Source organism: Cherax quadricarinatus, chromosome 9, assembly GCF_038502225.1.
Source record: "Cherax quadricarinatus isolate ZL_2023a chromosome 9, ASM3850222v1, whole genome shotgun sequence".
NCBI lineage: Eukaryota > Metazoa > Arthropoda > Malacostraca > Decapoda > Parastacidae > Cherax > Cherax quadricarinatus.
The window spans coordinates 38,822,583-38,835,881 of NC_091300.1; the positions used below are offsets into that span (position 1 = coordinate 38,822,583).

Here is a 13,299-nt window from a genome sequence, read left to right on the forward strand (position 1 = left end):
CTTGGGAATATAATAGTAGGTAGTTCTTTAAAATTAAAATAAAGGAGACAATATAAAAGGGACTAATATAAGTTGTGGTGAACAAATAAAGTGGTAATCAAATAAAGGAGCTTGGGAATATAATGGCAAAATAATGAACTTATTACACTTTAGCACCTGAGAATAGCACCTTGATTATTTTAACAATTGTGAATATATGAACTAAGGTAGTTATTTCAAGCTAAAACAATGGAGAAAATATATGAGGGACTAAATTAAGTAATGGTAAACAAAGTTAAATGGACAGATAATCACTATGATATAACATTAATTTGGGAGTAAGATCTGACTTGTAATATATAATAAGTTGAGCAATTAATTGTACTATAAAAGGTAAAAAAAATATGAGGTAGTTGGTACTAGCTAGCAAAAGACAGTTTTGGGAATCACACAATAATGTAACTGGAATATACACTAATTGCTCACACAATATAAAAGGGACTAAAATAAGTAGTGGTAAACAAAATTAAATGGACAGGTAGCAACCATGAATAACATTAATTTAGGAGTAAGATTTGACTTGCAACACAAAATTATGAGCAATTAATAGCAATTAAAAAGAAGTAAAAAGTATCTGATGTAGCTGATATTAGCTAGTAAAAAAATAAAAATGCACAATAATTCAATTCAATTCAAAGTTTATTCTCTATAAAGATTACAATGTTGAATTTACAGAATTTTGTTGTTGTGTGGTTTACATGTAGTTAAATAATGATTACAGAGTGTACCACTAGAACGCCTAGCATGGCTAGGCATTTCGGGCAGACTTAGTTTAACTCTTTATTTTAAAATATTACAAATTATGAGGTAAGTTGGTATTATGGCTAAGTGACTAAATACTAGTTTGTGAGTTTAGCAACGTGAATACTTTTGTTTTGGCACAGTACATAGTTTCAGTATTGGAGTATCATAGGATTCATTATTTTAAGATTGAGATTAATATTTCTGTTTATGGTCAAATGGGTGAGTGTAAGTGTGAACCACCAGGTGGTATTCGTGTAGTTAGTTGATGGGGTTTATCAGGGAGATAAGATGTTTTCTGATGGTAGTTTTGAAGGTGATGAATGTGTCTGCAGTTCTAGAGTTCTCAGGTAGGGTGTTCCAGATTTTAGGGCCTTTGACATACATTGAATTTTTGCAAAGGTTTAGTCGGACATGGGGAATGTCGTAGAGATGTTTGTGTCTGGTGTTATGCCTGTGGGTTCTGTCACAACTATCAAGAAAGCGTTTTAGGTCAAGGTTGATATTGGAGTTTAAGGTCCTGTAGATGTAGATTGCACAGTAGTAAGTGTGGATGTACTGAACAGGGAGTAAGTTTAGATCTATGAAGAGTGGGGGGTGTGTTGCCAGGGATGGGATTTAGTGATTATTCTTACTGCGGCAATTTGTTGGGTTATTATTGGCTTTAGGTGTGTTGCTGCAGTTGATCCTCAAGCACAAATAGCATAGGTGAGGTATGGATAAATAAGTGAGTGGTATAGTGTGAGAAGGGCATTTTGCGGCACGTAGTATCGTATCTTGGAGAGGATCCCAACTGTTTTGGATACTTTTTTGGTTATGTGTTGGATATGGGTGCTGAAATTCAGGTTGTTGTCAAGGTATAGGCCTAGGAATTTGCCCTCATTATGTCTGGTAATTAGAGTGTTGTCGATCTTAATGTTAATTTGTGCATCTCCTGCTCTGCTACCAAACATAATATAGTAGGTTTTGTCAGTGTTAAGCGTAAGTTTATTGGCTGTCATCCAAGTCGATATTTTGATCAGCTCCTCATTAACAATGGTGTTGAGGGTGGCAAGATTAGGGTGAGAGATGACATAAGTCGTGTCGTCAGCAAAGAGAATGGGTTTCAGGTGTTGGGATACGTTTGGAAGATCATTGATGTATACGAGGAAGAGCAGGGGACCAAGGACACTTCCCTGCAGAACTCCAGTATCAAGTGGCCGTGTTGTTGATGCTGTGTCTTTAATGGTAACATACTGATACCTATTAGTAAGGTAAGATTTGAAATAAGCAAGCGCATGGCCTCTTATACCGTAATGGTCAAGTTTGTGGAGTAGGATGTCGTGGTCTACTGTGTCAAAAGCTTTTCTTAGGTCAATAAAAATTCCTAGTGGATATTCCTTATTTTCCAATGCTGTGTAAAGCAGATCTAGCATTTTTATGATTGCATCATTAGTGCTTTTATTTTTCCTAAATCCAAATTGGCAGGGGTTGAGTATGTTTTGTGCTGTTATAAATGAATATAGTCTCCTGTGCATGAGTTTCTCAAAGATTTTGGATAGCAATGGTAAGTTTGATATTGGCCTATAGTTGTTTAAGTCTGTAGGGTCACCACCTTTATGTATCGGTGTAACCCTTGCCATCTTGAGTAGTTTCGGGAAGGTGCTAGTTTCTAGTGACTTGTTAAAAAGTAATGAAATAGCATGCGAAAGGATATGGGCCGCTCGCTTGTACAGTAATGGTGGGACATTAGACAGATTCCCTGAGTTGTTTTTAAGTGACTTTATAATCTCGGTGACTTCCGAGGGCTCAGTTGGTGCAAGATAGAAGGAATTTGGGAAATTCCCATCTAGGTAGTCCCCGGCATGGGCATTAGTATGTGGGATTTTATTGGCGAGATTAGATCCTATGGTTGAGAAGAAGTCGTTTATCTTGTTAGCTGTGTCAGTGGGATGTAGTGGTGTTTCATTAGGTTTAGTTAGGACAATATTCTTGTTTTTTTCAAGTTTGTGGGTCCCTAGAATCTGAGAGAGTGTTTTCCAGGTCTTTTTTATATCTCCTCTAGTGTCTGTGAATCTAATGGAGTAGTATAGTTGTTTGGCTTTCTTTATTACTTTGGTGAGAACTGATGAATAGTGTTTAAGAATATTTTTGTGTATTAAGCCCTGTCTATATTGCTTTTCATATTGGTGTTTCTTGTCAATGGATTTCAGAATGGTGCTGGTTAGCCATGGGCAACCAAGCCATTTGTTTGTGATCTGTTTCGTTTTTATAGGACAATGTTTGTTGTATAGTCTAAGTAATTTGTTAAGAAAAATGTCTGTCCAGTCATCAATACCATTGGCCTTGGAGAATTCTGTAGGCCAGTCAACAATCTCTAGGTCAGTTGTGAACTTCCTTATTGAGGCCTCGTCATGGAGTCTAAATGAGACTTTGTTGTATTCAAGTGGTGGTTTATTAATGTTTGTCAGGAGGAAGGTAGGGTAGTGGTCTGTAGTGCTATCTGTGATTATCCCTGATTTAAGGGGGGCTAGTATATTGGCCCATATGTGGTCTATTATGGTTGCACTTGTCTCAGTGAGCCTGGTTGGTTTAGTTATTGTTGGTATGAGAAGTGTGTTGTTCATATTGTTGATGAAATCAGTTACAGGCTGATCATCTAGTAAGCCAAGGTTGATGTTGAAGTCGAAGTATAATGTAACAGTAACGTACACTATATGCACCACACGTATGTGTGTGTTAAGGACACTTATCTAATCTGTTACAGAAATGTCAGCTTTTCTAAGGAAGGTAGAGAAATCACGATTCATTTGAGATGGTATATTGTTGTCCTGTTGATGTTTTCCTAACTAGTATTTTCCCATCTCGAGTAAAACACTGATGTATTTTGTTTTCCTGTTTAAGTTTTCTCAACCTGAAGAGAAGGTTTTGACGTCTTCTCATTAGACACTTGTTGATGAACACTCCATTTTTCATTGTAATTGATGATTTAATTAAGTCCTTTCTTTTATCATATGAATAAAGTCTGATCATAATACAGTGGAACCTCTACTTGCGAATTTAATCCGTTCCATGACCTTGCTCGCAACTGGATTTGCTCGTTTGCAGAGTAAATTTTCCTCATTTAAATTAATTGAAATGCAATTAATCCGTTCCAGTGGAATTCTGTACTTCAATAATTTCGCTAATATCATCTATATGACTTATTTATATATCACAGTTCATATAATATGACAAACAATATAAATAACATAGAAACATGATATATACTGTAGAATGAATAAAATGTGTCATTATGTAACAGGTGGAGGCAGCCACAACCACTCCCTCTTTGTTGTGGTAAACACTGCCATCTTTTGATGGCCTTTTGAAGCCATCTATTATTATAATTATTATATGTAGTACATCATTTCTTTTTTTCCAACAAGTCGGCTGTCTCCCACCGAGGCAGGGTGACCCAAAAAAAAAAAGATAATCCCCAAAAAAGAAAATACTTTCATCATCATTCAACACTTTCATCTCACTCACACAATCACTGTTTTTGCAGAGGTGCTCAGAACACAACAGCTTAGAAGCATATACGTATAAAGATACACAACATATCCCTCCAAACTGCTAATATCCCAAAACCCCTCCTTTAGAGTGCAGGCATTATATTTCCCATTTCCAGGACTCGAGTCCAGCTATATAAAAATAATCGGTTTCCCTGAATCCCTTCACTAAATATTACCCTGCTCAAACTCCAACAGATCGTCAGGTCCCAAATACCATTCGTCTCCATTCACTCCTATCTTACACGCTCATGCACGCCTGCTGGAAGTCCAAGCCCCTCGGCCACAAAACCTCCCTTACCCTTTCCTTCCAACCTTTTCAAGGATGACCCCTACCTCGCCTTCCTTCTCCTACATATTTAAATGCTCTCCATGTCATTCTACTTCGATCCATTCTCTCTAAATGACCAAACCACCTCAACAACCCCTCTTCAGCCCTCTGACTAATACTTTTATTAACTCCACATCTTCTCCTAATTTCCACACTCTTAATTTTCTGCATAATATTTACACCACACATTGCCCTTAGACAGGACATCTCCACTGGCTCCAACCGCCTCCTCGCTGCTGCATTAACAACCCAAGCTTCACACCCATATAAGAGTGTTGGTACTACTATACTTTCATATATTCCCTTCTTTGCCTCCATAGATAACATTTTTTGACTCCACATAAACCTGGACTTGAGTCCTGGAAATGGGAAGTACAATGCCTGCACTCTAAAGGAGGGGTTTGGGATATTAGCAGTTTGGAGGGATATGTCGTGTATCTTTATACGTATATGCTTCTAAACTGTTGTGTTCTGAGCACCTCTGCAAAAACAGTGATTATGTGTGAGTGAGGTGAAAGTGTTTAATGATGATTAAAGTATTTTCTTTTTTGGGGATTTTCTTTCTTTTTGGGTCACCCTGCCTCGGTGGGAGATGGCCAACTTGTTAAAAAAAAAAAAAAATTACTGTTATGCAGACTACTGCATTATTGTAGAAATGGTATAAATAATATCAGTGCACTAGTGAAAGAACATTAGACTCCCCAGTTGACGTGTATTGGATGTGCGGTGTGATTTGCTTACTTTTGAACATTGGTAAAAATCGAATATTTCCGCTACTTTGAGCTCAATTTCAAGGTCGTTTTCATCATGAAACTAATCAAAATCATCTCTATTTCTGTAATATGTTTTCCATTTTATCACGTGAGACCATGAAAACAAGAATACAACAATAAATACTATGCGAAAATACACCTCAAAGTCGGCGTTTTAATCTAAAAAAACGGTCAGTTTTTTTTTCTCATTATGCACTGCGTGCTGCAGGATTTTTCTTATGTGGTGCACACTGACTACACAAACCCATTCTCTCACATGTGGGCCTACCAGCTTTCTCCTGCTTGATTTGAAGCCGCTAGAATTTACGCATATAAATACGTCCGAAACAGTGGTGCATAAGACATATATATACAGTCAAAGCAGTCAAAGGGTTAAGAACCCTGGAAAACAACTCGTCAGGTCCTGGGGACTTATTTTGTTTCAATTTATCTATCTATTTGATAACCATGTCCCTGGTGAGAGTAATATTCGTTAATTTGAATTCTTCAGGAACTGAACAACTGTTAATTTCTGGAATCTCATTAACATCTTCCTGAGTAAAGACTGACAAAAAATAATCATTAACCCTTTCAGGGTTGAGAGGCCCTCTCCTAAACTCATTCTCAAGGTCGAAAATTTTTTGGAAAAAAAAAAAAAAAAATTCTTATGAAATGATAGAGAATCTTATCCCGATCATAATGACACCAAAAGCATGAAATTTGATGGAAAACTTACGGATTTCAGGTCTCGCAAAGTTAGCGGTCTCGACGATGTTGATGCAGCGGCGATTTTGCCCACTTTGAACCCTGTTTTTGGCCAATTTCAGTGTAATAGTCAACAACAATCATATCTATTTCGCTAGAACTCCATTTTTTCTATTGCATGAGTACAAGAAACCACCCATTTACTGATTTCAAGTATCCAATAAAGTGGTTAGAAATTGGCAATTTTGCCAATTTCACACAAATTTCAGAAGATGCCAATTTCCAAATAGGGTCCAGAATAAGCAAGACAGACATTCCTGGCACTAAAATAACATTTTCTTTATTCATCAGTCACATCCCCAGGCCCCTCTTACATCTGCTTTCCACTTTGAATTTTTAGTCTCACAAAAAATAGACTTACTGTTATGCAGACTACTGCATTAGTGTAGAAATGGTGTAGAATTGGTATAAATAATATCAGTGCACTTGTGAAAGAATATAAGACTCACCAGTTGATGTGTATTGGATGCTTGGCATGATTTGTTTACTTTTGAAATTTGGTAAAAATCGAACATTTCTGCTACTTTTAGCTCAATTTCAAGGTACTCTTCATTATGAAACCAGTCAAAATCATCTCAATTTCTGTAATATGTCTTCCATTCTATAAAATGAGACCAGGAAAACTAGAATGCAACCATAAATACCATACGAAAATACGTACACTGCAAAGTCGCTGTTTTAAAGCAAAAACATGGTCGGAGTTTTTTTTTTTCTCATTATGCACTGTATGCTGCAGGATTTTTTTTATACTGTGCACACTGACCACATAGACCCATTCTTTCATATGTAGGCCTACCAGCTTTCTCTTACTAGATTTGAAGGCGCTAGAATTTAGGCATTCTAGTACGTCAATAACCCTGGTGCTTAAGCCGTACTAGTACATCAGAAACCCTGAAAAGATTAAACAGAGAACACATTTCCAGTTCGTTATCCGTCAGCTGTCCATTCCCAATTTTCAGAGGTCCTACTTTTTCCCTCACCTTCGTCCTGTACACTTGAAAGAACCCTTTTGGATTAGTCTTTGATTCATTAGCAACTTTAATTTCAAAGTCACATTTAGCTTTTCTAATCCCCTTTTTTACTTCTCTTTTTAACTGAACATATTGGTCAATAAGGTTAATCTCTCCTCTTTTGATGCTCCTATAAATTCCCCTTTTCCCTCCTAGTAAATGCTTTAGCCTCCTGTTAACCCATTTGGGGTCATTATTATTTGACCTAATATCTCTTAGGGGAATATATATGCTCTGAGCCTGTTGTACATTATTAAGAAAAAATTCATACACAGATCCCTTCGTAATCGTAAGTATGATCATCATTAAAATTATTAGCTAGATTACCCCAATTCAGATTAGACAGGTGTTCCCTAAGTCCATTATAATTGGCAGAACGAAAATCAGGAACTTTTACCGTATTATCATTATTCTCGTACTCCCAGCTAATGCTGAAAGTGATGGATTTGTGATCACTAGATCCAAGCTCTTCAGCGATCTCCAGATTATTTATGAGTGTTTCCTTATTTGACAAGACTAGGTCGAGCAAATTATTACCTCTGGTAGGCTGTTACACACTGCTTCAGAAAACAGTCCTGAACTACTTCCATAAAGTCAATGGACTCCAGATTACCAGTCAAAGAAGTCCAGTCAATTTGACTAAAGTTAAAATCCCCTACTATCACTACATTATTGTGTCTAGAAGCCATTACAATTTCGTCCCACAGAAGTCTCCCTCTATCGTGATCCAACCCTAGAGGTCAGTATATTACACCTAGAATTAGTTTTTCTTGTCCTTCTATAAACTCTACCCAAACAGATTTTGTTATTAAGCCATCTATTTTTATATCCATTTTGATGCAACAATTTATATTTTCTCGTACATATAATGCAACTCCTCCCCCCTTCTCATTATATCTATCCACATGGAACAACTTAAACCCTTGAATATTACACTCTGCAATCCTATCCCGACTCTTTAAATCATACAATGTTTCAGTTATTGCAATGACATCAAAGTTCCCAGCACACACTACCAAACATAATTCATTAATCTTATTTCTTGCACTTCAACTGTTAGTATAAATTACAGTTATATGTTTTTTTTCTTCTGCACCTTTTTCCTATTCACCTTTACTTTTACACAATTTCTGTAATTATCATTACCCTGTGTTACTCCATGACTGCTATTATTAAGATTCATAATATCGAAGCCTAAGTCAATATATCCATACTCATTATTCTCCATTTGTAAATCCATACCTCTAACTAATCCTAAAGTCCTAACTACATCTTCAACTGAGCTAGCAAGAAAACCCACATCTGCCGTGGATATGAGAACCCCATCCCTGGCATACAAGTCATTTCTACTATAGAAATGGTCCCAGTTGTCAATGAATGGTACTACTGTATTATCCTCACAGTGCTTGTCCAGCCAACAATTAATACCAATTGCTCTGGACAACCATTCATTTCCAACACCCTTCTTGGCAAAATGCCACATATAACAGGGCACCCCCCCCCCTTCTTCCTAATTATGTCTATTGCTGTCCTGTACCTTCTAGCTAAATCCTCATTTCTACACTTTCCTACATCATTGTCTCCAGCACTGAGGCAGATAATAGGATTGATCCCATTACCATTCATGATGATGTCAAGCTGGCTAACAATATCCTCCATCCCAGCCCCAGGAAAGTAAACCCTTTGTCTCCTCCTATCCTTCAAGCAGAAGGCCCTATCCATGTACTTAACCTGGCTATCCCCAACAACAACGTTTTTACCTTCTTTGGTGTCGTTCATTGTGACGTTCCCAGTAGTGAACTCACATTCATTGGGTAGCATGGAGAAAGCGCTCAATGCTTCCACAACGGTTTCCACAGCACTCTCTTTCTTCTTCATCGTTTCTACCTCTCCATTCGTCTTCTTGATCTTCAACTTCGTTCCATGCTGTCCGGCCACTGTCTAGGTTCCCTTCTTGATCTGAGGACTCACAATAGGACTACTACTACAAATCCTCGTTTTCCTCCATCAAGCACCATATTTCCATCTTCGCTACCCTTAACTCCTTAAGCTGCTGGTAAAGTTGCTCAATGGAGGGCATCTTGGGTCAGTCCACGGAGAGTACACTAGACACATCCTCACTTAGCTAAGTGCAGGTCACCACTGAGCTAAGTACACGTCACCACCGAGCTAAGTACAGGTCACCAGTGAACTAAGTACAGGTCCCCACTGTACAGGTCACCATGCCTGGCCAGGCCAGGCCATACCTGGACTGATGTACTTTTAATTATTTATTTATTTATTTATTTATTAATTAACACTAACCGTTTCCCACCAAGGCAGGGTGGCCCGAAAATTAAAAACTTTCATCATTCACTCCTTCACTTGCCTTGCCAGAGGCATCTTACACTACAGTTATAAAACTGCAACGTTAACAACCCTCCTTCAGAGTGCATGGCACTGCACTCCCCATCTCTAGGACTGCCAGTTTCCCTGAATCCCTTCACAGATGTTACCTTGCTCACATTCCAACAGCATGTCAAGTCCTAAAAACCATTTGTCTGCAATCACTCCTAACACACACACACACACACACACACACACACACACACACACACACACACACACACACACACACACACACACACACACACACACACACACATGGAAAAAGACACTTATGTACAGTTCAGGACATTTATTAAAGGAAACGTTTCGCCACGAGTGGCTTCTTCAGTCCTAATACAGAGAAAACTAAGAAAACGTGTATATATAGTGGCAGGAGTCAGGTGAAGTGACGCATGGGTAGAGGTGGTAGTAGTAATAGTAGTAGTGGAACTAAGGAGGTGAGACGGATGGCTAGAGAGGGACCTGCTGACATCATGTAACAGCAGTTCCCAGAAAGGGTAATATCCTGTTGATTAGCAATTTTGAGATACAGTAACTTTCTGGGAACTGCTGTTACATGATGTCAGCAGGTCCCTCTCTAGCCATCCGTCTCACCTCCTTAATTCCACTACTACTACTACTACCACTCGTGGTGAAACGTTTCCTTTAATAAATATCCTGAACTGTACATAAGTGTCTTTTTCCACATCTTGTCGGTATCACCATACCATTTCCTCACACTCACACATGCTTGCTGGAAGTCCAAGCCCCTTGAACACAAAACTTCCTCTACCTGCTCCCTCCAACTTTTCCTAGGCCAACCCATTTTAATGATTACCTAATATGCTACCTCTCATACATAATCCTACTTTTAGCCTATGCTTACCTGACCTCTTGTACTATATATTCTGATTGTTCTAGGTATTCTGTATTAGGACTGAAGAAGCCACTTGTGGCCAAACATTTCCTTAATGAAAGTCATGATTAGTGCATATACATATATCTGTTATCATTTACAGTTAAGGAGTAACAAATATAAACATTTAGAACCCACTATGCTAACACTATGTTAACTGACCTGTAGGACTCTGACCCAGTCCTCTACTAGAGCTGTGTTGTCAGCAGTGAGGTAGTATGTTTTTTTGCCAGTATTGACCTCAAAGGTGTGAGCTCCTTCAGATCGGGTGACACGACAAACTTCATTGAGTGTAATTTGCCCTGCTGGTTTGCGATGTATATCACTCTGTCAAAGAAAAACATCAAAGAAAATTTGGTGAAAATATTTAAAAATGGGAGTGACTGCTGTTAGAAAACAAAAAGTTCCATTTTATCATCTGAAAATTTCACTTAAATGTTTACTATAACAGATTTTAAAAATTAATGAAACATTTGGGTAACATGACAGAAAAAGCCCAAGTAAAAAGCAATATTTTTTTTTTTTTTTTTTCCATCAAGTCGGCCATCTCCCACCGAGGCAGGGTGACCCAAAAAAGAAAGAAAATCCTCAAAAAGAAAATACTTTCATCATCATTCAACACTTTCACCACACTCACACATTATCACTGCTTTTGCAGAGGTGCTCAGAATACAACAGTTTAGAAGCATATACGTATAAAGATACACAACATATCCCTCCAAACTGCCAATATCCCAAACCCCTCCTTTAAAGTGCAGGCATTGTACTTCCCATTTCCAGGACTCAAGTCCGACTATATGAAAATAACCGGTTTCCCTGAATCCCTTCACTAAATATTACCCTGCTCACACTCCAACAGATCGTCAGGTCCCAGGTATCATTCGTCTCCATTCACTCCTATCTAACACGCTCATGCACGCTTGCTGGAAGTCCAAGCCCCTTGCCCACAAAACCTCCTTTACCCCCTCTTTCCAACCCTTTCGAGGACGACCCCTACCCCTCCTTCCTTCCCCTATAGATTTATATGCTTTCCATGTCATTCTACTTTGATCCATTCTCTCTAAATGACCAAACCACCTCAACAACCCCTCTTCTGCCCTCTGACTAATGCTTTTATTAACTCCACACCTTCTCCTAATTTCCACACTCCGAATTTTCTGCATAATATTTACACCACACATTGCCCTTAGACAGGACATCTCCACTGCCTCCAACCGTCTCCTCGCTGTTGCATTTACCACCCAAGCTTCACATCCATATAAGAGTGTTGGTACTACTATACTTTCATACATTCCCTTCTTTGCCTCCATAGATAACGTTTTTTGACTCCACATATACCTCAACGCACCACTCACTTTTTTTCCCTCATCAATTCTATGATTAACCTCATCCTTCATAAACCCATCCGCCGACACGTCAACTCCCAAGTATCTGAAAACATTCACTTCTTCCATACTCCTCCTCCCCAATTTGATATCCAATTTTTCTTTATCTAAATCATTTGATACCCTCATCACCTTACTCTTTTCTATGTTCACTTTCAACTTTCTACCTTTACACACATTCTCAAACTCATCCACTAAGCTTTGCAATTTTTCTTTAGAATCTCCCATAAGCACAGTATCATCAGCAAAAAGTAACTGTGTCAGTTCCCATTTTGAATTTGATTCCCCATAATTTAATCCCACCCCTCTCCCGAACACCCTAGCATTTACTTTCTTTACAACCCCATCTATAAATATATTAAACAACCATGGTGACATTACACATCCCTGTCTAAGACCTACTTTTACCGGGAAGTATTCTCCCTCTCTTCTACATACCCTAACCTGAGCCTCACTATCCTCATAAAAGCTCTTTACAGCATTTAGTAACTTACCACCTATTCCATATACTTGCAACATCTGCCACATTGCTCCTCTATCCACTCTATCATATGCCTTTTCTAAATCCATAAATGCAATAAAAACTTCCCTACCTTTATCTAAATACTGTTCATATATATGCTTCAATGTAAACACTTGATCTACACATCCCCTACCCACTCTGAAGCCTCCCTGCTCATCCGCAATCCTACATTCTGTCTTACCTCTAATTCTTTCAATTATAACCCTACCGTATACTTTTCCTGGTATACTCAGTAAACTTATTCATCTACAATTTTTACAATCTCTTTTGTCCCCCTTCCCTTTATATAAAGGGACTATACGTGCTCTCCGCCATTCCCTAGGTACCTTCCCCTCTTTCATACATTTATTAAACGAAAGTACCAACCACTCCAACACTATATCCCCCCCTGCTTTTAACATTTCTGTCATGATCCCATCAGTTCCAGCTGCTTTACCCCTTTCATTCTACGTAATGCCTCACGTACCTCCACCACACTTACATTCTGCTCTACTTCACTCCTAAAAGATGGTATACCTCCCTGGCCAGTGTATGAAATTACCGCCTCCCTTTCTTCCTCAACATTTAAAAGTTCCTCAAAATATTCTCGCCATCTACCTTATACCTCCCTCTCCCCATCTACTAACTCCCCTACTCTGTTTTTAACTGACAAATCCATACTTTCCCTAGGCTTTCTTAACTTGTTTAACTCACTCCAAAATTTTTTCTTATTTTCTTTAAAATTTCTTGACAATGCCTCTCCCACTCTTTCATCTGCTCTCCTTTTGCACTCTCTCACCACTTCACCTTTCTTTTACTCTCCATATACTCTGCTCTTCTTATAACACTTCTGCTTTGTAAAAACCTCTCGTAAGCTACCTTTTTCTCTTTTATCACACCCTTTACTTCATCATTCCACCAATCACTCCTCTTTCCTCCTGCCCCCACCCTCCTATAACCA

At 38.4% G+C, this 13,299-nt stretch overlaps 1 protein-coding gene across 1 annotated transcript in view; it reads right to left on the reverse strand.

Moving 5' to 3' along the window:
- The window catches only part of LOC128685932 (uncharacterized protein CG43867), a 1,104,857-nt gene that overhangs the window by 365,445 nt on the left and 726,113 nt on the right, over positions 1–13,299 (reverse strand). The window contains exon 14 of the mRNA XM_070083118.1: positions 10,614–10,778. Coding sequence (XP_069939219.1) covers positions 10,614–10,778 — 165 coding nt within the window. The remainder of the gene's footprint in view (positions 1–10,613; positions 10,779–13,299) is intronic.